At 35.8% G+C, this 27,525-nt stretch overlaps 1 protein-coding gene across 5 annotated transcripts in view; it reads left to right on the forward strand.

Moving 5' to 3' along the window:
• CBLB (Cbl proto-oncogene B) overlaps positions 1-27,525 on the forward strand; it is a 122,924-nt gene that overhangs the window by 44,091 nt on the left and 51,308 nt on the right. For all 5 annotated transcript variants that reach the window (XM_065741973.1, XM_065741972.1, XM_065741970.1 and 2 more), the window contains exon 4: positions 17,890-18,036. In XM_065741973.1, coding sequence (XP_065598045.1) covers positions 17,890-18,036 — 147 coding nt within the window. The remainder of the gene's footprint in view (positions 1-17,889; positions 18,037-27,525) is intronic.

Here is a 27,525-nt window from a genome sequence, read left to right on the forward strand (position 1 = left end):
CAGTATGGCATATGTAAAAAGAAAGCTACAGGTAAATTTTAACAGTGTTTTGAATGTCTCTAGCAATAGAACCTAATGAATTAGTCTTTGAAAGATAGTTAGATTTGAGCATTGAAGAACTTTTCACATGTACTTGTGAAGTTTCTCAATGTGAAAGAATGTGAGCTATTGCATGCATACTTTTCAACAAAGTTGTCTTGTTTCTTTCTAACTGAAATTCTGAAAAAATTGTTCGATAGCTGCACCCAGTTCAAGGTAGAAATTGCTGTGCATTCATGGGAACCACTAATTGTCAGTATGAGAATAGCAGTTGACTTTAAAATATATTTGGAATAGGGCGTTTGTGAGTAAGGAAATTCAACATAATTCTTACTTTGGAAAGTTCTTGTTTTTGTTGTTATTTTCAGAAGATAAACTTCTCCCTTTTTGGTCCTGAATCTGATGCTAATGATGTAAGAGAGTTCCATTGAAGCCGGTAAAAAAATCTCCAATTTGAAAGTAGGAGGCAGATCCTTCTTTTTTTTTTCTTCTACCAACTGGTCTTTACAAACACTGGATAGTGAAATAATTTTTAAAATCATGAGTCTATGAGTTTGCTTACTTCTTATATTTAGTGTATGTAGTGTTGTTCATTGGTAGTTGGGTTACATTAATTTATTTTTTAAAATACTTTGTTCAAAAGTAAAAAAAATATACTCTTTTTTTTTTAACTATAGGTAAGGGAGAAATTCTTCTTTGTAATTTCTCATGGTTTTATACTTGACTGTATGTACCTCTTTTCCTTTACAAACAGCAGGACTATTGGAAATTCAAGTGGACTTCATGAAATTTGAGATTTTTCCATTTTCAAGATAGGAACCAGTCTGTCTAGATTTAGAACAAGAGTTAATGCAATATAAATCCTGGAATGTCTCAATGTTTATCAAAACCTGATGTTTTCCTTCTGGTTTTGATATTCTCATGCATAGCATCTGATTATTTTAGATAAAAACTACAGATGTAATTGTATCTATTGCTTTATACATTTGTGTCATAGTTACATTGTGAGATAATGCAGTTTTTTCAACATGCCAAAATAGGTTTGTGCTTTTGAGAGTGAATTCATGTTTTTATACTTTATACTTAAAATTCCTGATACGATTTTATTAGAAAAGGTATGTGCCAAATTGTTTCTCTGTTTAAATCACGAGCTGTTATTCCCTTACTCTTTCTTGCCCGTAGTTGCTGATGTTCGTAACTAAAATTTTATTTAACAGAAACCACTGTTAGAGAACTTAGTATTGAGCCACCACTAACTTAGTTCAGATATCTTTAATCTTCCTTTATAATTAAGAATGTATATGTATGCTGGTGTTCACTGCTATTCAGGAAGTTTAAGTATGTTTCTAAGTTCTGTGCCTAGGCACATTTTCCTCACTACCAATTCTAGATGTAACGTCTATTAATGGCCTTTTTTTTTTTTAAGCATCCACTAATAAAATAGGCCAGCACTCGTATGATCTTCAGATCTTCAGGGAATCCAATATGTATATGTACAAGGATGTGCCTTTCTCTCAAGATCAGGTCCATATGGCCTGCTGGGAAGTCCTTTACAGAAACTCACTGGTAGGATACCTGTACATTGCTTGTCAGGATAGTAAATTGACTAGGGGCAAGAGTTACGCCAAGATACCTTGGAACAGGTGTCACTAGGGTGTAAAGGGTGGGGTGATGTGCTCTGGCCACTTTTCTTGATACAGTTGGCATGACCAGAGCTGTTGGACACTTGTTAAAAATGTATGTGGTGCCTTCTCCCCCTTTTAAGATCCAAACTTTTGTCATATGTTGTTTGTAAGATACAGCAGAAGTTTTGTTCAAACAGTTCAATGACATGTTTAAATGAAATTCATGTACTCTACTGGGACATGATGTACCACAGGGACTCACTAACCGCTTTGTTATTTGCATAATAACCTTTTGTGAAAGAAGGAGCAAAGGCTGTTCATTGGACTTGCATGAATCTGGTCCTTCTCCCAAGAGGCAGTTCTGTCCAGGTTGTGACCTTGTTTGTAGCCTTTGGAAGTGACAGAACCAGACGCCTAATCCTTCCTTCCATTTGAAGTACTTTGGTATCACAGAGTGGAAGAATTACTCATGTTTAGTATAACAGAAGACTTTTCATTCTGGAAGGGTTAAAAAGTGTAATCTTACTCAAGATTTGTAAATATATTACTGGTATCTATAACAGTTTGTAAACCTATGAAATCTTAATTGCAGCTGAGAACATGAAAGGAAGTATGGAGGTGGGGGCAACACTCAAAATGTTTGTGCTCTGGAGTCTGAGCAAAGAATTGTCCTATTTATTTATTTATTTTTATGAAGTTGTAAAGGAAGAGATCTACTGACTTCTTTTTCAGCCAAATTGGTTTTTATGGAGCTGCCAGTTAGATATGAATTTATAATATATACCAATATTCTGATACTAAAAGGCCTATAGAAAAGAGCTGGTTTATTTGGTATCTAGATAGCTGGAACTTAATTCATTCCTACTTATAGCTGAAAAATGCATTTCAAGTTAACTGAATGCATGCTAAAATGAATGCAAGTATACTGAAAGGGCAGTGTTGAATGTAGTAAGTTCAGAAGAGCATCTAAAAGTATAAATGGTTAAAAATAATAAATTTTTTTATATAGTGCATTAATGTGACAAACATTGTTTTTATGACATCAGGTTGTGGGTAAATCCCACCATATATTTCACCTATTCTCATTATATGAACAGATTGGTATGAATTTGGTAATAAAAAGGATCATTTCCCTTTGTTTAATGAAGGATATCCAACATCACAGCCTTTTGCTTTCTGATGAGCAGCTTTTTTGCCAAACTTCAGTCTCCAGAGGGTGAAAGATAGTGCAGAAGGGGCAGGAAGGAAGGGCATCTGAATGTACCCTCAGAGCAAACAAACACCCTAGTTCTGATGGATTTTCAGGAAGCCATAGCCCTCTTCCTCTGCCTTGCAAAGTTTCAGCATGTGGTGAGAACTAGTCCCAGAAAACACCTATGAACAGTGGAGTATTGGATGACACCTGCTTAAATTGAGCAAGTATGTTTTTGTGGCAGGAAAAGATGAGACTGATTGATTTGAAACCCAGACCATTTTCTCAGGCCATTATCCAACTGCCCTTTCTGCATTACCTTGCAGGAAGAAGTCACTGAACGTCTGCTGTGGGCTTTTATTGACTGTTTATCAGTACAACACCTGGACCAGCCAACTGTATGGAGACATCCATTTAGAATCATAATCCTCCTACTTGTTTTTAGCTTTCCTTTCATTGTTTAGAGAAACCTTGTTATGCTGTCAGTTGATTATAATGAGATCTAATCTTTAAAAGAGTCAGTATTTAAGGATTAGTAATTAGGTGAAGGGTTTATTACTTGTTGTCAGAAAACAGATAAACTCTGCAGTGATTCTTATTGCAACCCCTATGTAATCAATCGGTACTTTTAAGAATTATACACTGGAGCAAGATTTCAGTAGGTAGCACTAGATGCTGCAGGCTGTAGCCATTCAATAAAAGGGGATTTCTGTTCTTGTGTTTTTTGCTTTTCAAACAACAAACATTGTTGCTTTTGTACTAACATGTAATGTTGAAGAGGAAATGGAGTTATATTTGCTTTTTTAATCCGAAGTGGAAATATGTGCATTTCTGTGGGACTGCAAGACAATACTTATCATGAGTACTGAAGCATCTAACAAATGTGTTATGTAAATATACTGCTGATAATTCTTGAAATTCTTGAATCAAAGCATATGTGACTTTCTTAATTTTAAATCAAAAGAACTCTTCAATAACATTTGTAATATCTGGGAAAAGAAGAAAAGACCAAAAGAAATTTAGAAAGGATTAAGAACTGGTCTTTTTTTTTTTTTTTTGTATTTTATTTCTTTGTTGTTACTTGTGATTTCTTCAGTGGGCCTTGCTTCATCAATTTTCCAAAATAAGCATGTTGAGATAGGTGAAATTTAGGTCATCTGAATATAGTACCAGATGTACAGTGGGAAGAAGTTTGTTTTCAGCCAAGGCTTGTTTGTAACAGAATCCATTGAGCTCCATGAATTGATTGTGAAATTATTTCAGTACAGCTTGAAAGTGGACTTAAGTTTCCCATATACTGATAGGATGGAAGTTTTTATTGAATGCTTCCAGGATCTCCCCCCGTGTTCCATAAACCATGATGGTGTTAAAAATAACTGTTGTAAGTATGTGAGAGTTCACTGTAGAGAACTGACTGTGGGCTGTGTGAGGAAGAAGTGATGGTATGTGGTCACTGCATTAAAACCTGAGCTATGAGTCACTGGAAAGCTGCACCTGTGCACTTGCTTGCAGCTGTACAAAGTTGGAAAGGGTAATGTTTTACACTAGTTTGTCTCATTTGCACAGGTGCAAGTGTGGAAAGCTATAGCCTCACAGTATGTACTCAAATCCCAGTCCTGCAGCAAGATGTCTGTGACCTCCCACTTTGTGTTCAGAGTGTGACCTCTCTTCCAGAGAGAGCTTCTGCAGTGTTAATGCTCTCTGTTTTGACTGATAAAACTTCATAGTTGAGAACTGTACTTTCCTCTGTGGGAAAAGTAATCTCTCTCTTGAACACATTCATTATCACTTTGTCCATACTCCAAATTGCCATCAAGTGAGTTGAGAGTTTACATTAGAGATTTATTTAGCATTACTGTAAAAGGAGCTATGTGGCTTCAGTGGAATTTTGCTTAAATGTTATTAAAAACATTTAAGTGAAGCTGGAGTAGACTATTTAGAACTAAATACTTGGAAGATATGTTCTCATTTCCACAGTTGTGATTCTTTGAATAAATACTGCAAATTGGAACTGCTGCTTGGCAGTCTCCATTCAGAATTATTTACATTGTTCCTATGATATACTAAGGGCTTGCTTTTGGAAATAAATAACCTTCATATTCTACAGTAGGGTTATGTGCAGCTGGTTTAAGATACTGTTGATCAACCACCTGGGCTTGGTGTTAACAGTGCATTTTCTGCTGTTATTACTTAAGTCTTTGGCAGCACAGCTGTAGGAAAACAAAGATATAGCAAAATCAAATTTACAGTTTTTCTTTACACGTTTATAAGTTTTGACTGAAATAGTTTTTGAATGTATTGAGGTGTACTTGTCTGATGACACTGAAACTTACTCTGCATTGTTAGTCATGTGTCTTCTGTAACTAGCGAGTGAGCCTGTTGTGTATCATGTGAAATTAAGGTGACAAAACTTAGAGGAAAGTGAACTATAAAACTCCTAAGGAAAAATCCAAAAAATATAGTTTCTATTTTTCCTTTTTACTGATTTATACTTCTCTTGTTTTTTTTTTTTTTACCTTTTACTTTCAACTACTATCACTGATAGCTAGATAAAGGTATCATCTGGTTGGTTAATCTTTTAATATTCTGGATTTAAGCAGTGAGTCACTATGACATACCAGACAGTTCTTTTAATCCTCTGGCCCTTTAGAGAACTGTTGGGAGATTTGTATGTTCAGGATATTAACATGAAGCATTGTTCTCTCCCAGGTGTTTACTGTGATATGATAGGTTTTAGCTTAGTATGGAGGAGTGTAAGTGCAACACACCGCATGTTTCATGATTTGTTTCAGACTTTTCCATGGATGAGCATTTTGTAAAGAGAACACTATGTCATACTATTTTATCTTCTATCCTAAGAAGATCTTATCCCATGTGGAGCTGTGGAATGTGACTTGGTGGGTGGGAAGCTAGAAACTCCAGGAAAAACTATTTGGCCCTGGCCTCCCCTGTTCCCCCTTTCCTCCCAGTCTGTCACCTTCTTTCCGCTCTTCTCTCTGGGAGCAGTATGAAGAATCTGCTTTCAGCCAGTAGGGAATAGGAGGAGTGAAGAAGTACTGTGGGATTTCTGGTGGAAACTGGTGTAATGTTTTTGAACCTGCCTGTTTTTCTGGGATGAGGTTTTAATTTTGGAAGCTGGCCAGAGGCAAGACAGGCTACGCAGGGACTTGGGGCACAAAAATTCACTCCAGAACAGTTTCTTTTTGGTGATGAGGATTTAGATATTAAAGTTGACTGCACAAGCTTCTCTAGTATATAACTATTACTTACTGACAGTTGCAATATTTCCTGTTTTCATAGCAAATTTTTTTTCAGTCTCTTTAGCAGACAGAGACTTTGTACTTCACTTGACTATAAGATCAGATATTGATCACAAGTACTTGTTACTCAGTTACAGCTTACAACTGTCATGGTATTTCTGTCAGTTGGTTCATATCAGATGTTACTCACAACCAAAGAAAACTACTTGTGAGATTGGTTTCTAGCACTAACTGTGCCACGTCAAGCGGAGATCTGTCATAGATATTTCAAACCTTGCCAGACCTCAGGAGGCTGTCTGCCATATTAGCCAGTGGTCTGAGTGTTCTGAAGATAAAGGGAACTTTTATAATTGAATTCTGTTTGCTCTCACTTCAAATTTAGACAGTCTCCTTATTATTTGTAGAATAACAACAATTGAACACATGGATATACCTTGGAAATTAATGTTCCTTTCCTGTCTTAGCATCTGATGATCAGATGTGGGAATGTGTTGTTGACTGAATTTTTTTAGCCCAGTGATCTGTAAAATAAATTTCTTTTTTTTTTTTTTACGGGATTTATTTATTTACTTATTTAACTACAGTGTTCAAGTAATTGGAGAAACTGAAACGCTGGGTCCACAAAGACAATATATATACAGTTTCTCATAATCTTAGTATAAATATTTTCAGGTAGCAAGAATTTGCCAGAGTATGCAGTGCAGTGATTTAATATGATTCATGAAAAAAGATTGTTTAGAAACTTACAGCTGGACTTCTTAGTATCTAGGGATTTCTTTTTCCATTTCAGTTTGAGATGCGAATTACGTGTCTGCTGTTTTCTTTGTTTTTACTAGCTATGCTAACAAGAGCTGGAATGATAGGCTGCTTGATGGAAAAATACTATTGTCTTTAGCTTTCTGTTACAGGTTCAAGCCAATTTTCTTTTGAGAGGCTGGTTGATGTTTCCAGGAGTCCATAATCACGGAAAGTGTTTACTTATGCAAGTAGCAAAGTAAACTTCATTGCTAGGCGAAACCACATAAGTGTTTTGTCTCAGGGGAGTAAAAATCGGGTGTAACTTGTAGAGTTTTGATGCTTTTATAAAATATTTTAAGTGGAAGTAATTTTAGTCTCTTATTTCCAGTCGCGTTCATATTCCCCTGTGTTGTTTCAATGCCAATGTAGTAAGATATAGGCATAGGTAAAATGCAGAGGTTTTCACACTGCCTATCAGAATTCTGATGTTTCCAGTGCAGTTGTGATATATATTGGTTGATCTGGAACTAATGCCTCCTATTTATTTTCAAGGAGACTATAACAGATACAAAGAGCACAATAACACTGTTTAATAGAATAAATTCTCAGCTACAAAATACTGTTTTTCAACATAGCACCATTAGCTACGCATTTTTGCCAGTGGTGAACAAAAGCCTGCATGCTGTGCTTGTAAAAATCTGCACCATTGGAGGTGACCTGCTGTTGCCCTGGCTGAAGTATAACACTCACTGCCTCATTGTGCCCTCATCCATTGTTTGGTCTTCATAAACATTCAGTAAATGTTCATGAGTGTCAATGAATGCTATTTTTTCTTTATGGAGAAGTTCAATTACACATGACACACTTCTGCTTCATCTGCACTTCCATGTCAGACACCATTTTGTCAGACTGCCTCCCTTTGCAATCTTTGACTCTTGAAGTATCTCTTCTAGCTGTGATATGTCTGTTTTGATACGAAGTGTCCGAGATCTGATATGGTAACATAATCATGTTTTCTGTTTTGTTCAGTCTTCCTTTTCTAACAATTGGTGGTTTTATTTGCTTTTTTATTGCTTATAAGCAGTGTCTCAATACTGTTGTGAATCTACTCCAACATCTTGCTTCTGTGTGCTAATGGTCAGCTCAGAGCCTGCCATTTTTTCTTCATGTTGAGATTATTTTGCGCTGTGCTGTTTTGCCTTCACACATACTGAACTTTATCTAATTTTTTTGTTCAGTCCACAGCTGTAAGAAGTTAGCTGTCAGCCTTAGAGCCTTTGAATGGCTGCGTGCAACCAGCCAACTTTGTCACCTCACTGCTCACTTTTCTCACGCTGAACGGAGCAGATCTCTGTAACTCAGCAGTACTTCCCTCCATTTTGAAGATGAACCCTTTATGCTTACCCTGTGCATCTAGTTTTTATAGTCCAATCATTTATTCATGCAACAATGTTCCCTCTCAGGCCATGGCTATGTAGTTTTCTTTAAAACCTTTGAGTGTGACTAATATTGGAGTGCTAAGATGCAGAAATGCTGTCTGAAAGCAGTGGGGGGTTACTCATGTTTAGAAATGTAGACCTTATAGTCATTAATCTTGTTAAGGTTGAAAGAGGAAAAAAAATAGTAAACAGATCAGAGTATAAATTTCTTCATTGGCAATTTTGCTTTAGATATGAAAAGATAGGTTTTTTGTTTTTTCCACAAAGAACTTGTTCATTTTGCCCATTTACCTACCTTCTCATGGGAGATAAGTGGAGGAGAAGGAAAACCCATCTTTTTTATTTCTACTGAGAATTTTTGTTCTGAAATATGATACCACTTCTTCCTGAAGTTACAGGCTGCCTCAATTTTCATGAAAAATATGCTGTTGTCTGTCTACCCCCACATTGTTTAACACCTACTTTTACTCAGTGCAGATTCCTGATGGAAATACTTCAGTCCATACTTACTATTAAGTACGTATGTTTTCTCTACCTTGTTACAAAGAGGAAATCTATCAGACTTTTTCCCAGTGTCTGTGCTGTATTCCTAATTGGTGCCAAGTAGATAGTTCCTAATTGTGGAACTATGTGAAACCAATTGTGAAACTATGTCAAGCAAGAATTTGAAAACAAGTATTTGATTTTTCTTTCCTTGCTGTTCTGTACAGTTTAAGTTTCTAATATAACCTGTAATGAATGTATCTGGTTTGAAATGGTTTAAGGATGATCCTGATGAACAAATAGACGTGGTTCTGATTGGTTCAGGGCATGTATGGAAGTGAAAAGGGCAGATATGTATTGTTTACTGCTTTGGTCAGAGATGGAAACTTATTGCTCCTTGAATGAAAATCACTTTGCGTTCTCTTAGTAAATTATCACACTGATCATTCTAAGACAGTTCCAGTACAATCATATTTTGTATATTTCCATGCAGTATGCATTAATGTCACACTGCTTGGGTACACGACAGCTGAATATTGCACACAAGCTGTGTTTCAGCATGAAGTAATACTTAAATTCTTTTTGATGAACGATTTCAAGTGGATCTGATTAAAATGCATCAGAGGAAATAGGAATGTTTATTATAACTTTGATAGGAACTCAATAACTTTTAATTCTAGGAATTACTTGAGTTGTGGTTTGAAGGCTGATTATTATATTTCACCGTGTAATTTAGCAATATTATTACTCTCACTTGGACTTCCATTCTGGTAAATAGCATGTATTTTAGACCATGTGAAAACCAACCTGCTGTGAATCCATTCTGTTGCAGCAACGTATGTGTGTAGTTTGCTAGGAAATGTTTTCTGTCCAGTAAAAAAAAAATCCCAATAAAAAACAGACAAGAAGTAACTTAAAATGAAAATGGAATGATGCTATTATTTCTGAAAATTTGTAACTAAGTGATCATCTTGTGCCAGCTACGAAGTAAAATGCGTTATTTGGAAGCAGTTTATTAACACTGTTAATAGATGTGAATAACAGTTTAAGTAATCTGTTTGTTGGCATATCATAAATACATTTATCCAAATCTGCTTTATGTAACAAACTCTATTTCATGTAATGTTTATATTTTGCATCTAAATAAAAGAATTCAGGAGTATCTTAAAAAAGAGTTTCAGGTAGCAGCAAATTGACAAGATGTCCCCATTTCGGTAACAGTAATGCAAGTGAAAATAGAACAATTTTTTTTTTTCTAAATTCCTAGAAACCCATTAATTGCTGCTTTTTTCTGCCTTTTTATTAGTGGTAAAGATAATTTCTGCATGAATTATTGCATGATTTATGCAAAATTATATGGTGAGTGCACTTCAAAGAGTGGCATCATAAACATAGGACGTGATATCTGTAGTTTCCATATTACTCACATTTCAATGAAATTCAAGATGTTTACTGTTCTGATCAATTACAATAAAACTATACTGACCACGCCTCTGCCTTCAAAAGACTACTAATTTTTTCAAAGTGTTTATTTGAGTAATACCTAAAGAAAAGTCTGGAAGATTGTATACTTCTTATTTATTTCTTTATTGCTAATTCACTTTTTTAAAACTCTTTACATATTAATTTATCCAGTTAGATAATTCAATTTTCAAAAGACTTTGCCTAATTCCCAGGGAGGTTCTAGATAACTTCAGTTTTGTTGGAAGATGCAGATTTTGACTTTGCATGTAACATTAACTGAGCGTTAAATTAATAACATTAGAACTCTGTTGACAAAGCCGTCTATCTACAAGAGGATGGAAGAAGCAGAACAATCCTTATTAATGAGTTAATATGGATGGGCTTAAGAATAGTACAAATGCAATTGACTTTAAAAATAGTAAATAAAATTTAACCAACCATTGTCCAATTTTTATGTCTTATAGCTGTGGATGTCAAATTAATTATGTTAAATCATTGGTTTTTTTGTTTGTTTTAAAATGATATAACAGCTGAAGTAAAAATTTTGGTAGTAAAATCCATTGGCTCTAGCTAATATTGCTACCTATATTTGAATAGAATTGATGGTACTTTGCAAGGTATTTATACTTATAAATATTCAGAAAAATTTAAATCAGCTTTATTTCTGGGAGTAGCATTCTCTAAAGTGATTTTTAACCTCTATTGTGATTATGTGTAAGAAATTCAAGATAACTATTTAAGAAAAAAAAGATTAATCTTCAGTATGACTAAACATAATTTTTTGCAACTTCTATTCTGATTTATGCAATGTCTGTTTCCTGTGTTACTTTAATTCCTGCTAACATTCGGTGTTTTCATTTTGTTGGATGTGCCTGTTACTCGTAGTATACCTGAGAAATATTGAGAAAATAGATGAAGTAGACCTAGGATTACATTGAGACATGTGCACTGGATAGTAGTCCTCTGAGTAAAACTGGAAGTAGTGAGATTTCCAGAATGTGGGCAGTAAAGCCCAGTTCAGAAGGCCTATTTGTGATTGCTGTTGTATGGAGTGTTTGTTTAATAAAATCAAATGTAATCCTTGCATGGGGCTTTGCTTAAGAGAGGTTGGCAGGCCCAATGCCACACTCATTCATAAATGAAGAATTAGAGAGAAAAGCATATAGACAGCTTTTGAGTTTGTATTCTTAGATTTGGAGAAAAGCTCTGCATCTTCCTTTCTATTTATATTCAATTCTCTTTTGTAAGTTACTGTATGCCCATTATTTTTACACAAATGGGGCAGCAAATTCCTACTATAGAAGCAAGAAAAGCTGATGTTAAGCACTTGTAAAAGATGAGGTGTATTTATCAAGCATTTTGTCTAGTCTTTAAAATACAGATATGAAAGGATCCTTATGGCTAGTAGAGATGGGTATGTCAATGTGAAATGATTTTTAAGGAAATGAAAAGATGGAGGAATCTTTCAGGTGACATTGTGATCAGGTTTCTTTGTTTCCTGCAACACTGTTACTCAAATCTTAGCCAAAGTCTGCCATTTTTAACTTTCAGTATCCACCATGAGTAACAGAACTGCAGCAGACTTGCACAATACCCTTATTATTAGTTGGAATGTGCATTATGAGAGAGGGATTTGAGGTAGAGTAGTACTTTTCTACTCCTGACAAGCTCAATCCTTTCAGGATTCAAGTAAAAGTAGTAGTTGCCTATAGCTGGTTTCTTATAAGTTTATACTTGTTTTTCTTATTTAGCATATGATGAATTTAACGATCCGTTGACAGTCTCACTGTGTTTAAGATAATCTTTTTTTCCTAGGCTTTATAGATGAAAAAATTAAAGCAAAATCTAGTCATTTGTCTACATCTTTTCTATGAGTCAGTGGCAGAAGTAGGAAACAGAACTCATGTTTATTCTTACTCCCTAGAATATATAGGCCCATGAACGTGGGTGTCTGAACAATACTCTACCCTTATATAGCATTTAAGAATAATTATTGCACAGATCCAGAGTTTAACCAACTGCCAAGTATGATGGTAGACAGGATTTTTCTCCACAGACTAATTGACAGGAACCTCCAGTTTCCTTTACTTCCTGTGAAGTGTTAAGGAGATGTCCTTTGTTAAGACTAGATGGCTGTTCTACACCTGGTGCTTTCTAAATCAGCAGCATTTTTGTTCTGTTAGTTCCTGTGTTTACTGTCTGAGAAATGGGGAGTTCTGTGAAAAGAAGAGGGATAAATGATCAAGGATTGTACTGGATTATCAAGAACTGCTAGTTGCATAGGTCTCTTAGTATATTTGTGTGCCTTTTGTAGATCTTCTGAAATTCATGCATTTCTTCAGATTTTTTTTTGTAGATAATTTATCCTAAACATAGTACATTTCTGTGTCAGTTGTCATTAGCTGATGGTAGAAGTATAACCTGTCAGAAGTACTTGGGAGCAGCTCTGATTTTCCTTGTGATGGAAAAATACAAACAGGAAATACTTCAGAAGCCTAGAACACAAATGTAAATGAAAAAGTCCCAGGGAGCAGAGTGGAAGAGCTAGGTCTTAACTTCTCTCTTTTCTACCTGAATCACAAGACTATATTCTGTCCCTTAATTCTAATTAGTATCATGTATTTTGTATGATCTCTGTATTTTATTACAACTTGAGCATATGGATCAGAAATCTGTTTTAAATATAACTAATTAGGTGAAATGAGCTCTGTGCATGTGCTTTGAATTTTGAAGCTTTAATATTTTGAAAGGGGGTTGGATTCTAAAAGTTAAAATCAACATTCACCTTTTGAAGGCTTTTCAGACTTTCTTTTATCTTCATTCATAAGCAATTATGACTTGCACTTTTGCCAGCTAACAGAGCTTTCTTTGTCCTTGTATCCTAAGTAAGAATTGCAGAGGAATTTTATTTATTAATAGAGTAGTCCACTTCTGTTTCAGATCTATCTGGAAAGTAGTTTGCCAAACAGATCTGTTCCTAGCTCTAAAAAAGACTGTACTGTTTATTGTAGCAAATAGCTGTGTAGAAAAAAGAATAATTATGTAGGTACAGAGAGATTAGAAGTTAAGTGCAATGAAGAAGGAAACCTGGTGGTAATGACCTTGTGTGTCATATGTACACACAATATTTAAGCAGATTTATGCGTTTTCAGTTTTGGGGATGAGATCTAACTAGAGATTGCTGAAATGACTTTGTTTTGTTTATAAGCTGTGAAATCCAGTAATTACAAAGAATCTAGGGTCCAGGTGTATGCTTTGCTTTGTGTATTTATTTATATGCTGATTCTGTCAACTGTGTTTGTTTGGAGCTCTTTGAGTATTTTATTCCATTCCTCCTCATCTGCAGGCAGTTAAAAGCAGGACACAGGTGTTCACCCCACCTCATTGATCAGGCTAGTGGCAGAAAGGAAATGACTGCCTAATTCCCTATCTAGTTCTGTTTGCTAGACCATATTGCCTTCCAGAAGTAAAATTAGCTTTCATACAGTAGTTAGAAAGTTGAGACATCCAAAACTTATCTGTGTTATTGCATGCTGGTCGTGCCTTACTTTCCTGTTCTATAGACCCAGGAGCACAGAACTGCTTCAGACCTTCTACTGCTAGTTGCTGCTGCTCTGGTTATGGCCAGGATGTTGTAATATTTCCATTACTGAGCCATATTTTCAAATTGTTTATACCTGGGTATGTGAAAACATCTGTTTTGACATCTTTGCAGCAATTTCTAGTCTACCCTCAATTTGTAAAGTTGAAGAGAAAAATGATTCAGAGGATACATTTCACTGAAAAGGGAACAAAAACATGATTATTTCCAGTTTTTAATTGTCTATTTTTCAGAAAACTTGCTGTTGATTCATTACTTCAAAAGGCGGCAGTTTTAAAATTAAGAAAATGTTTCCCTCTTTTGACTAACCAAAATATATTTACTGATCCAGTAGACCTCTATAAGTCTATACCAACTGAAAATTTGAGTTTTTTATCTTTATATCTTTAGGCATTCTGGGGTGAATTCAAAGCTTACAACTGGCTTTAAATACATTGTCCGGAATGTGCAAATTCAATGCTCTGCAGTAGCTCTGTGATGTACAAGCATGTCTGGCAACAGATAATTGAGTATGACTGAAGAACTGCTACTTCAGAAGTAAAATTCTACAAGGGGTTTGAGCTGTATGGCATCAACTTGAGTTAGCAAAAGCTGGCTATGAATTATAGGAAAATAATCCAATAATAGGTGTTGAATGTGTTGCAGATAATGTGGAAGATATGTTACATAAAATGCAGTCGATCTACTGTAATTGGCTGTTAAAATATTCTTAAATCTTACCACAGTAGCAATTAAATTGTGAAGAATGATCATCTCAGCTCAATTTTCTATAATGAAGCAGTGTTATTTGATTCTAATTTCTGAAAAAAAATGAGATTGTTCTCATCAGCATGAAATACATTCTCTATACATGAATAAAGTAGATGTTTCTACTCTAATTCTGGTCCAAACAGATGAGAAAAGAAAGCATGCCTCTAACTTGCTCCAGGTTGCAATTGGAAGTGTATTATAACTGTAAACCCTGAAGGCAGCTTCTCAGGCATTAAAACCATTGTTTCCCTATTAATTGGATAACTTTTTTTTTTTTTAATTGCTTCCGTATGATCTGTTAAGATGTCTCTCCCTTGCTAGAATCTGCTGTGTCAAAGGGTCACTCCGGAGCTTCATTCTGTCGCTTCTTTGTGCCATCAGACTGCCAGTACAAGGTTGTGTTCACGTTGTGCTCTGCCACTGCAGCAGTCCACACTGTAATGAGGAAAAAATCCATTGTTAAGGTCAGAGACACTGACCTGAGTTGAGTCAGACTGGTTTTCTTGGTTTTGTGTTGTCAGTGAGACTCAATATAGGATTCAATTTCTTTATTGTTCACTGACAAGACAAATTTAATGAATTTAGTTGTTAGTTTTCTTATAGATGGAATTTTAATATCTTGTCATACACTTATTCATGGGAAATAAGTCAGAAAAGTTTTAAAACTGATACATCTCTGTATGAGGGGAGCAAAAGGAATTCTAACATAGAGAACAGAGCTTCGGAGGCATCCAAGTGCTTAGTTGTATATATGCATCTTGCAATGCCTGGGGAAGCCTTCCACTGAACAGCAAAAGTGTGTGTGCTGGCACAGATAACCATGGTTGGGAGAGGAAAGTGCACAGGTAGAGAGAATTGGTGGCTTGTCCTGATGGCTTCCTCTCTGAACCTTGCATTACTCTTGAAAGTCATTCTTGAAATAATTGAGCTTTGTATGTCTCATAAGTTACTGAACTCTGGTATCATGTAAACATTTCTAAGTAAAAAAGGTGCAGTATTTGCTTTACATTTTTGAAGAAAAATATGTAAGTGGAACATTAAGACAACGTAATTTATCATTATTTGATATAAGAGGAACTTGAGATAATCATCTGGTACAAGAATCATTATTAAGAAACAGCTACCATATATATACAAATGATCTAGAATTTGCTATTTATACACGCTATGGTTTATCTTCAGACACAGATAAGGTTGTAGTTTGTGTCAAGTTTCAGCTTTACAGTCAGAAAGAAAGATATCTCAATTTGATACTAAACCTTTTCTTCTAAATTATACTGATGTTAACCAAAGGCAGTTTTCTCTCGACTCGTTTTTATCTAATTCACTTGAAACAGAAGTGTGCTTGTACACTTAATGACTGGCCTTGTTCAGGCCAGAGTTTGTGATTCAGATACAGTCCTGGCATGATTGTTCTGGGGATTTGCTGGCGTGTTCCTGTCAGTGGTTGTTTTGGTCACATACCATGCAGCTGTGCCTAACAGGCAGTGCAAGTGTGTGCAGCCACACGCTGCCCTCCAGGCAAGGAAGTGCCTTCTGTTGACAGTGCAGGGGGAGAGCTCCAGGTGGAACCTTACATAACTTTGTCCTTTAGTTTGATGAAGCCTAACAAATCCAACAAGCTTTGTAATAGTTCACTAGGCAGATTCATACCTGAAAAGAGCCCCTGCAGCATAGTAAATTGAAACTGTAGACAACATAGACGCCAGCCAAGGAGAGCTCTGTTAAAACTTGCCCTGAATGATGTTCTCATCTGTCTTGATTAGAGCAGGATTCTTGCCTGATCTTGAGTCTAAGTCAGGCTGATGAAGCCACATTAAAATAGCTGTTGCTTTTTCTGTGCATCAGGATTGAGTTCTGAGGAATAAAATAATAATGAACATGTGTGTGCAATTAAAGTACAAAGGAAACAGGAAGGGGGATAGCAAGGAACAAATCCAGAAAATAAGGAACATTTGGGCATCGTAATTACAGACATCTGATTATACTAGAGGAATTAAAGGACTCGGAGAGATTAGGCCTACAATCGTTCTGATGAACATACTCTCCCTCCTCACTGGATTCAGACTTTTTTTTTTTAATTGCTTATATTTTCGTAATAGCTATCTTTATTCTATGCTCTCTCATAGCAAAACATAGGAAAATCTGCAACACAGCTTCCACAGAAATCTCTATTGTAAGTTCCACAAAAATTTAGCTGAATTATTACTTCAATGTAAAAATGAGTGTCCTTTTAGAAAGACCCTGGCAAGTCAATTCTACTATTTTGAGAATGAAAAATAAAGTTATTTGTATTTTGGAACACGTTTGGTACACACATGTAAAAATCTATTGAGTGAGTCTTATTTTTTTTTTTATATGACTGGGAACTGTATGTAAACACTTATGAGTTACATGGTTGATAAGCATAATTTTATTACAATTTCCATTAAATTGTTTGAAACTTTGTGAAGTAGTACTGGACATTGTGACAGATGAATGGGCTTGGCACAGCACTTCTATGTTATTAAAGATATGTAAGAGCACTAATTCTTCATTAGAAACTGGTCAATTTCCTGGGTCTCCTCTGATGAATTTATCAAATGGGAAAATATAACTTTTCTACAAAGAAATTTCGAAGAAGGAAAGTCTCCTAAAGATTGCTTCACCATTCCTCCTTCTCATCTCCCCACTATTTCCCGCAGATTTTTCTACAGTGAAGGATGATCTGTGTTTAGGAATATAATGTTCTTTTCACTGTACTAAATGAGAATTCTATGCGAAAAACTACTTTTTTTTTTTTTTTTTTTGTGAACTGATGAAGTCTGGGCAGCTTATGCAAGTAAACTGGTTGTCAAAAAAGGAGTGATTTTCTTTCTGACATAGCAGTGAAAATTGAAAGCAAGCTTTAACTAAAGAGGAGACATATAAGAGTAAAATAGGAAGTGGCTCCTGGATGAGAAAGCTGGAAAGAATAAAAAAAATACAGTTGTCACAGGAAAGAAGAGTAAACCTAATCCTGTGCCATATTTGTATTTTTAGAAACATAAACTAAAATAGGTTTGATGTCACATATAAAAATAAATGTTATGGGTTTTTCTTTTGATTTTATATTCAGGGAGACCTATGATAAATATGTACTCAGAAGTGCATGCAAGCATGTACTAACTACTTTGCACTTGTTTGATGTGTTTTCAGTGGAAAGCTAATGTTTCTCTTGTGTCAAATGGTGATTATTACACAAATATACAGGATATATGAGATTCCTAATGATCTATTCAAGTTTAAAAATTACTTTTTTTTTCTATTGCATCCACAGGAGAAACTTAACAAAGCTGTCCCTCATCTTCAGCCACATGCTAGCAGAAATCAAGGCTATTTTTCCAAATGGCCAGTTCCAGGGTGATAACTTCCGTATCACCAAAGCAGATGCTGCAGATTTCTGGAGAAAGTTCTTTGGAGACAAGTAAGTTCTAACACTTTGCATAGTTCTTAATGGTTTCTAATAGTAAGGAATGATATTTTCACAAACTTAAATAATGGTTCAAAGTATGTGAGTGAACATTTTGAAGGTATTTTCTCCTGCAACTCTTTAATTTAGGTGAAATTGCTTAATTTATTAATGGCAGTTTTGTTGCAATGCTGTAGTTCATTTAAAAGGTGAAATAAAATGCATAGTCAGTTCTTCCATGGGCATTTACAATTGATTGTAAGTTGCTCTAGATTGCATAAAGTTTATTGGTTTCATTCTGGTGAAGAGACATTTTTGTTAGATAAGTGGCAAATCATACTTTGTATTATGTCTATTCTGTGTTTGGTAAGTCTGAAGTCTGAATTGGGAGTTTAATTTTGATCTCATGGACAGTCTGTTTTCATATCCCATCTTTTACTTTCTAACTAGAGTAATATTTAGTATTAAATAAATGAAGTAATTTGTTTTATCCCTTACTATTGAAACATTTTTTTTCCTATGACTGTACTACCTACCTACAATTGCAGATGAATAATGCTTTCTTTTGACCAAGTTCTGTCACAGGAAGAGCTTCAGTAACAGGAGATATGGTGGAAGGCTTTATCAAAAGAAGTTTTTGGGAGAAATGGTGTTCAAGAATGTGTCATAAAATGAATGCTAAGTGATAGGTTGACAATTTAAGGTGTAGGTGAATAAAAGATTCACAGCTTGATCAATTTCTCATGTTGAGAAATGTTTTACAATGCAATGCAGCTGCGTTATGGTCAAGTCTGATATCTTGTGGATTGGCACATTTGTGAAGTAATTTGACTGTGAATTTACAATGGTTTCATTTCCTTTTTTTTTTTTTTTCTTCTTTTGTTAGTCTAAATGCAGCTACTGTTAGCTTCCACCTTTTAGGTTTCATTTCAGTGCAGTCTGGTAACTTCAGTCTTCTAACAAATTTCTTTACCATGTAGATAGTTTGAGTGTGATCAATTGACTAAATCAATCCTTTTTTATTTTTGCTGTTAAAGGAAAAGAATTTGGCCATGTTTTGTCTTATATCATTTTTTAGGATATCTTTAAAATGACTAAAAAGATCAAATAAATTTTCTATTGCTTAGACTTTTTGAAAGTGTTAATCAAAAGAGAAAAAGTAGTGGTTTTGAAAGATGACTTAAACATTAACATCTGTGTTCAGTGTCTCAGTTTTTTCTTTCTTCCCTTTACTTAGCAGTCTTTACCCGGTCCTCTTTTCCTCTTGAGCTCTATCCTTGAATAACCTTATCCTGCTGTCTTGTTTGCAAGTTCCATTTCTGTCACTGGGATTTATGTATCCTCTGCAAGCTGCTGTTTCTTTCTGACAATTATCTGATCTTTATTAGCTTCATCATCTTCTCTGTTCACTGTTATGTTCCTTTTTGTATTTGTCTTCTAACTTGCAATTTTTATGTGAGATTCAAATGCTTTACTTCAGGTTTATGGTCCTACCAGTTTCATTGGAAAATGACACAACAGACAGGTGCACAAGGTGTCAGACAGTAGCATACAGTAACATGAATCACTTTTTATCAGAATAAATCTGATAAGAAGAATTTTTAAACTTCATCAGTCCATCTGAATAGCTGAGCTCTGCCCTTGCCTATCTGTTCTCACGTAACTTTTCTTCCTTGACTCATCCTCTAAAGTGCTTCTTACTAATCCTTTTCAGGACCACAGGGTTCTTACTGTTTCTTATCTAAATTCTTAATACAAACAACTTTAAATATGTACTCTAAGAATTTAACCTCTTTCTTTCTCCGTGCGCTGTACCCTCACACCTCACATGTGTACCTTCATAGTTGTTTTTCTGTGGGTTTTTTTCATTTTTGATAAAGCATCCATAGACCAAAAATGCTCAGGAATCCTGTCAGTTTGAAGATGACCAGTTAATGGCATATGTAACCCTGGTTATATTTTTTTTTACTTCTGTCTTTCCAAGTGCTGTGTTTTCAAACTAGGTAATTAACTACAGTTTCTATTACACTGAACTCATTTCATTTGCCTGTCTTCTAAGCAGTGAGAAGTTGGTATGTGCATGGGAGCTGTGCCATTTTCTCACTTGTGTGCTTAAGTAACTGTAAAGCATGTAACAGCATGTATCTCAAACAGATGAGAAGTGTTTTTTTTGGCATTACATTTAATCTCTTCATTAAACAAAATGTCTAAAGCTTTTTAAACATTAATTGACTTCTAATCCATTTAGAAATATATGGCAGGTATGCCTTTGAGCAACATCTTTTACAGTGAGCCTGTTATGACAAATTAGTTTGCAAATAATTTAGTATCACTTCCCTAAAAGCAAAGCCTATGTAAAGATTTAGGGTGTTGCAAACAAATGATAAAATTTGTTTTCAACCTGAACTCCTAGGGGTATGCCCCTTGGGACTTGTTAAACCTCCAAGTCTTGCAAGGTAAATGCTGCAAATGAAGACGTGCTAGAAGGAGTTATATTGCTGTATTCCCTGAATGCCTTTCTGTTTTCCAGGGCTAGCCTGGACTTAACACTGAACACTGACCAGTGTATGTGAGCACAGTGAGGCAGCGGGTGGTATTTTTCAGCAGTGATGACAGCAACATGAAAGGCAAGCCATATTCCGAACAGCCATGTATACCACAAAATGAAGAGCATCTTGAACAGCTCATCCACATTAATTGGTGGATTACAACTAGGAAAATGTGTTCAGAGCTGAATATTAACTTCCATGTATTGGAAACAGTGGTGGTAATGTTGGAATATCACAAAGTTTTGCTAGATGGCTCCCGTGAATGCTTACAGAGGAACAGAAAGAACATTGTATGCAAGTGTGCCAGGTTGTATTGAACCAATACAAGGCTGAAGGTGACAGTTTTCTGGATTTAATTGCTGATAATGAGCTGCAGTCAAAATGGCAGTCTGTGTAGTGGCAACATGCACATTCCCTATCAAAGGAAAAGTTCAAAACACAGCTGTCACTGGTTGAAGTGATATGTGCTGTCTTTTGGCATAGGAAATGGGTAATCCTTTTGGATTTTATACAGCCTGGACAAAACATCAACTCTCGCTGCTATGTCATAATGTTGACCAAACTAGAGGTTCAAACTTCCGTAGTCAGACCAGAGCAGAAGGCAACGTTTCTCTAGCACTATGATAATGCCAGGCCCAAGACCTGGAGCACATTGCCATCCACAGCTGAGCTGTTCTGCCATACCCACTGTATAGTCTGGGTTTGATGTCTTCCTGGCTTTGGTTTGTTTTGGCCAGTGAAAGATGGACTTGTGTGTGGGCAACATGTTCCTAGCAATGATGCTGTCAAAGCAGCTGTGAAAAAGTGGGTCACGTTTACTGGTAAAGATTTTAATGAGCATGGTATGCAAGTACTTATTCACCACTGGCAAAAATGCATAGCTAATAGTGATGATTACCTTGAAAAATACTATGTTGTAGCTGTGAATTTTCTCTATCAAGTAGAGTTCTTTTGCTGTTTGTATTTATTGTAGCTTCCATGACCATAAATAGGAGGCATTACTTCCAGAGCAACCTACATAGCTGCTCTTTGAATATTCTGTAGAGAGAATAGAAGTAGATTTCTGCATAGGAATTAAATGGTTCCAACAAGGTGTTGAGAACTCCACAAATTCTTGGCTTTCAAAACCCTCCTCAAATTTTGTTATTCTGAATCACCTTTAAACAACTAGTAGGTAATGTCAGTAGCTAGAAGTTTGGCAGCAAGAAAATGCTATGGAATTTGTGAGAGAGGCAACTAACAATAATGGAAATCATCAGCTCTTACATAGGCAGAGTGCGCAAAATAAATAAAATGGTAAATACTCAGGAGCCTTAGAGGTGTAGGGATTTCTAATAATGCTTGTTTCAGATGAGATGGAAAAGCCTCAGAAGTGACAGGATGTTTAGAATGGGCCTGAAAGGATGAATGTAAGTATTTAAAGGGAGGGGTCTGGCTGATAGACTAAGATGAAAGATTGAGACTTTGATAATTTGGATGAAGGAAGAAAATGGACTTAGCAGTATGATGAAGGAAGAAATAAAAGAATTTCTTTCTTTTATTTATAAAAGAATTTATTCCTTTGCAAGGGCAAGATAGAGTATATATCCAAATCAGAGGGTGAGTTATGCCAGTAGTGCCCAAACAGAAGGCCCAGGAGAGTTCTAGTGAATAGGCTTTGTCAAGGAAGCTGATGTGAAAAGGTGTCATGAAGATGAAGGATTGGAGAGATTTTGGATTGGCACTGTGAAAACTAAAAACAACAATAAGCAAGAACTTTCAAAGGGCTGAATAAGGACTAGAGTGGCCAAGAGCATAGCTCTTTGGTATATTTACTGACTGTAAAGAGGAAGACAGACCTTTAAAGATGGAATGTCTGAAAATTAGCTATGTAATGCCAAGGACTAGGTCATGATTTTAGGTTAAATTCCATATCAGAAGGTGTTTGACAGGGACAAAAGCAACAAAGTGGTAAAAACTGAGGAAGTGTGACTTCTAATTTTGTACTTGTTACTGGAATGTGGTTATTGGAGTAAGTGGTTTTAGTGGAGTCATACATAGGTCGCTCTGTCCAGGATTTACCATTATAGTTGTTCTGAGTCAAATTAGAGTTTAATATACAGCTAAGCAGTAATACTAAGCGGAACTGTGAAATTGTAAGGCATGTAATCAGCAGTTACATTTGTTTATAGATACTTTAGTAACCCCCAGTGGGTTGTAAATATGGTTATAAAATATAATCTGATCGCTTCTTCATTATCTGCATTTTATCACTGCATAGTGCTCGATGTTAATTTCCCCTGGTTCCTCACTCATTTTAATAGCATCTTACAGCTTTTACTTATTTTCTGTCCTCAGTAAAAATGTGCAAAATACCACTGGGAGCAATCTTGAACTGAAAATGAGAGTGGGCGAGATGACCTAACAAAGCTTTCCAACCCCTGAGTTTGTGAGCTATGGTGAAGTCATGCAACTTTTTGTAACTATTGAAGTTTGTGATTTGCGGCTGCCTTCATGTTGCCAAATGAATCAGCATCAAAATGTTAATGTTTTTAAATTTTCGTTTTTTCACAATTGTGCCATTTTTTTATCATATGTTTTATTCTTCACTGTGAAATATTAAAAAAAAGAAAAAAATATTTTTGTTATTGTTAGATAAATTGATCACCCCACCTCTTCCTTTCTGATGAAATGGAACTTATTTCACTGCTAGGGTCAAACACATTACTGTTTTAAAGGTCTGATAGATTTTTTTTTTTCCATCTGTGTTTTCAAACATTTTTTTTGTAATTGTAATTCAGTGGAAAATGTGGCTACTGATCTCTCATTAGCAGGTAAACAGGGTATTTCAGGTTGATACTTCATAATTTTGAGTTGTGTTTCTGTTGTGGTCAGTGCTGTTTGGCTCAGGATGGAACAGACTTAGCCACTGTTACTTGGACTTAGAAAAGAAGCAGTAAAATAGGAACAGATCACATGGGAAGTCCTAACTTGAAAACATTTGATGTCAAAACGTGAAATCTCAACCAATAAATTTGATTTTAACACCTTGTTGATTCCCTTAATTTATTATTCTGTTTACGCTGCTCATAGTGCCCAAGAGTCATCCTATTGCCTGAACACTGTAAAGTATGGACTGAAGGGGTGATCCTGGGCCATTGACCTGCTAATCTGAGTATGAACTGAAATATCAGGAGAAACCAAATGATACAAGCAGATTAAAGGGGAAGAGGCAGTGATGTGGAACACAGCAGTGCTTGTAATGTAGAGATGGTTCAATAACAGAAAAATTTAAAGGGAAGGAGATAAAGAGAATGGGGCATTTAGAGGGCAGTTGTTTTTTGGCTGATCAACAGCATACAATATTCACTTTTTGGTAGCCTTTATAACTCCTACCTCTGTCTCAGGCTAATTCCCTAGGAGCTAGGGAGACATAAATCTTCCTAAATCTTTTTTGTGTAAATGTGATATCACCAGATTTGATCAAGAGAATATTACAGAGAAGAGCTAGTTAACAGAAGGTAAAAGATACATAGGTCACTCTAAAAGTAATACCTTCTATTTGTTTCCATGGAAATTAGAGCAGATAGAAAGAGCACAATAATGCAGTTTGGTAGATCAAATTCTCCACTGCAGGACACTATTTTTCAACATAGTCACCACCATTAGCTGATCTATGCACATGAGTATATAGAAATGCTCTTGATGTGACACCTGTGCATGGCTGTCTGGAACATGGTTTGTCATTCACATCACTGTCATCACTGCTGAAACACATCACCCGTCACCTTGCTGTGTTCACACCCACTGTTTGGTCTCCATAAACATTTAGCAAGCATTGATGTATGTCACTGGGTGCCATTTTTTCTGCACAGAGGGAAAAACACTTCATCCACACTTCCATGTCAGATGCCATTTTGTCAGACTTCCCCTTGCTGCCATCTGTTACACAGCAACAACATGTAATGGAATATTGGTGGGAAGGTTCAACTTCTACAGCCGTAACACAAATATTGACTTCTGAGCTCATGGCCGATATAATAACAAAATAGGTGATGTTGCTTTTGGAGCAGCCTTTAAGTAATCAAATAAACAGAGGCAAACATCTTCATGGCTAATTCTGGGTGGCTGAGAATAAGGTTAAATTGGATATAGGGGATAAAGAAAGTTGTTATAATTGTTGACGTACGTTAATTATGAGACAGGAGAACAGATTCTTCATGAATAGGCAGGATAGGCAGCAGTTTTTTAAGGCTAAAAAAACTTACAAATCATGGATATGGTTTGGATTGTGATTTGAGATCACAGTTGGAAATATATGGGTAAGTTTACCTCTTAAGGGACTCTTTAGGAAATGCAAGCTTCCCATGTCTCTTCCTTAAGTAGGAACTTGCTGTCTCACCAGCAGTGTCTGGTTATGTAGCTTTGGAAGTGGATATTTTAGGTGGTATATATTCCTAATTTCCAAAGGCTTGTTTTCTCACTTCCTCTTCTCTCACACTAGAATCATCTGTATTTGTTCTGTATAATGTCACTTTCTAATGAATGTACTGGCGTGATATGGCAGAATTCATTTTCTCCCTTAGGACTGAACTTATCAAATATGTCAGTTGTTTGCTCTGCAGCTCAGAAGCAATGAAAATATGTGGCCTTTCACTTAAAACTGTAGCAACAGTCTTAAAGTGGTGTGTATGGTAATGATAAACTGAAATCCATATTGCTCACTGCAGACATGCAAAAAATGTTTCCACTTCGGTCAGTATTGACTTGAATATTTTTGAATTTGTTCTGAACACAGTACTGCCCTTTTCATATTATGCATTCTGGCAACATTTCAGAGAGTTTCTTGGAGACAGAAATGTTCACTTAATAGTGTAAGTCACACAGGTATATGTTTACCTTCTTAGACAAATTTGAGGTCTGTTCTAGTTCAAATGGAATCAGTGTCACTTGATATTCGAGAATAGCTGCATTTCTGCAGTTCTACTGAAAAGCTATACTTTGAACATTCTCAGAAAATATTTACTTACTTTCCAGGTTTATTTTCATGTCTTCTGCTTTTTAATAATGTGGCTAATTTCAAAGAGTTTAAGAAAATCCCATCTCTATGCATGATCAGGGCAAGAAGGGAAGGAGGACCTAAATTCCTCTCCTGAATTGTGAGATAATTACATTCTGGACTCTTTATTTATTTGCCTTTAGATGTATGGAAGTTATGTTCAGTGTTTAAAACACTGGATTTGAGAATATTGAATGACACTATCCTTTGAGATGTGCCAATAAAAGTAAATGGATGCTATCCTATATAGAAGTATTTTTGCGGATGTAATTTTGAGCATGTGAAAATTTATTATTCTTTGAATATGCTTACTAATTTTACTACTGCAGAAAAAAACGTGGAGAAGCAGTCTCATCTTAAGAGGCTTAGGGAAGGGCATATTTTGGGGGGGGAGGGCGGAGGGGGGGGGGGGAGGGGGGAAGAATCTTAAATAAAAAGAAACCCCAAAGTAAATGCCAGAATACAGATATCTTTGTTGATTGAAGAGAGGTTAAGATGTACACAGGAAGCCCTTTCAGGCAGGAAAAGGAAAAAAAAAAAGCTTTTTTTTTTTTCTTCTTCTTTAAATTAGAGTGGACTTGCTCCTGCTCTGGTCATGAAAAAAAAAAAAAAAGGCAGTACAAAGGCACTATATGGATTAACCATTTCCTAATAGTTTGTCAGATACAGATCAAGATTTCTTTGTAGAAAGAAATCAGCTGTATGATACCCATGTTTCAGCTTCTTTCTTGTTTTGATTTGCTTCTAAACTTGTCTCTCCAAATATTTTGAAGTAATTGTAGGTCATAGTAAAGTAACACACAGTACAACAACAGTGTGTACATATCATGTATTTTTAGAATAGAACAGAATAGTTCAGTGGGAAGGAAGGAATTTTCAAAGTTGAGCAGTTCAGGGCTAACTCAGAGCTAAAACATGTTATTGAGAGCATTGTCCAAATGCCTCTTGAACACTGTGAGGCATGGGGCATCTGTAGGAAGTCTTTTCCAGAATTTGACAGCTCGCACAATAAAGAAATGTTTCTCAATGCCCACCTGACCCTGCTTTGGTGCAGCCCTGTGCCCTTTCCACCCTACCATCAGTTCCCAGGAGCAGAGCCCTTCACTTCCCTTTGAATCCCTTCCTCAGGTCACTGCAGAGAGCAGTGAGATGACCTCTTGGTCTCCTGTTCTTCAGACTGGGCAACCTGAGAGCTCTCAGCCTCTCCTCACAGGAAATGCTTTCCAGCCCTAATACCAGCTTTATTGCACTCCTCTGGATGCTTTCAAAGCTCTTGGCATCCTTTTTATGTTATGGAGCTCAGAACTGTAAATAATATTCAAGATGAGGTTACACCAATGACAAATACAGAAAAGGAATCACTTTTTAAATTTATTTTTTATTATTAGTGATGTTTCTTTTTCTTCAAACTATATCATAAAATCAGAAACTATTATCAAACCCCTGGGTGTACCTGTTTGGAATGTGTAGTGGGACACTTAACTTTGGGCTTCAAACATTCAGTGAAATACAATTACTCAGCTTTGATTATTCTCATTCTACTCCAAGAAGTAGCCTGCGTAATTATAACCAAATACCCTTTAATACTGAGTGCACTTACTGAACCTAGACCTGTAGATAACTAATGTTACAAGGAAGTTTTATCAGATATTTCAAAAGAGCTATAGATGAGCTGACTAACTCTTCTCCTCCTGGCAAGTGTCCATAGGACAGCCCAATAGCAGTAAAGGCATTGTGCCAGCATTGTGCAGGGTATCATTATGGCACGATGCAACAAATATAAGGACAAAGAAAATTGAAAGGTTTGTAGCGGATAGCTTTATATGATTCACAAGCTGAATGCTGTGGGCAATTTCTCATTACAGATTTTTCTTTTTGTCAAGTCTTTTTTTTTTCCTTTTTTTTTCTTTCCTGCAG

Source organism: Cyrtonyx montezumae, unplaced genomic scaffold (assembly GCF_038088225.1).
Source record: "Cyrtonyx montezumae isolate F1298 unplaced genomic scaffold, pur_monq_1.0 scaffold_3, whole genome shotgun sequence".
Lineage (NCBI taxonomy): Eukaryota > Metazoa > Chordata > Aves > Galliformes > Odontophoridae > Cyrtonyx > Cyrtonyx montezumae.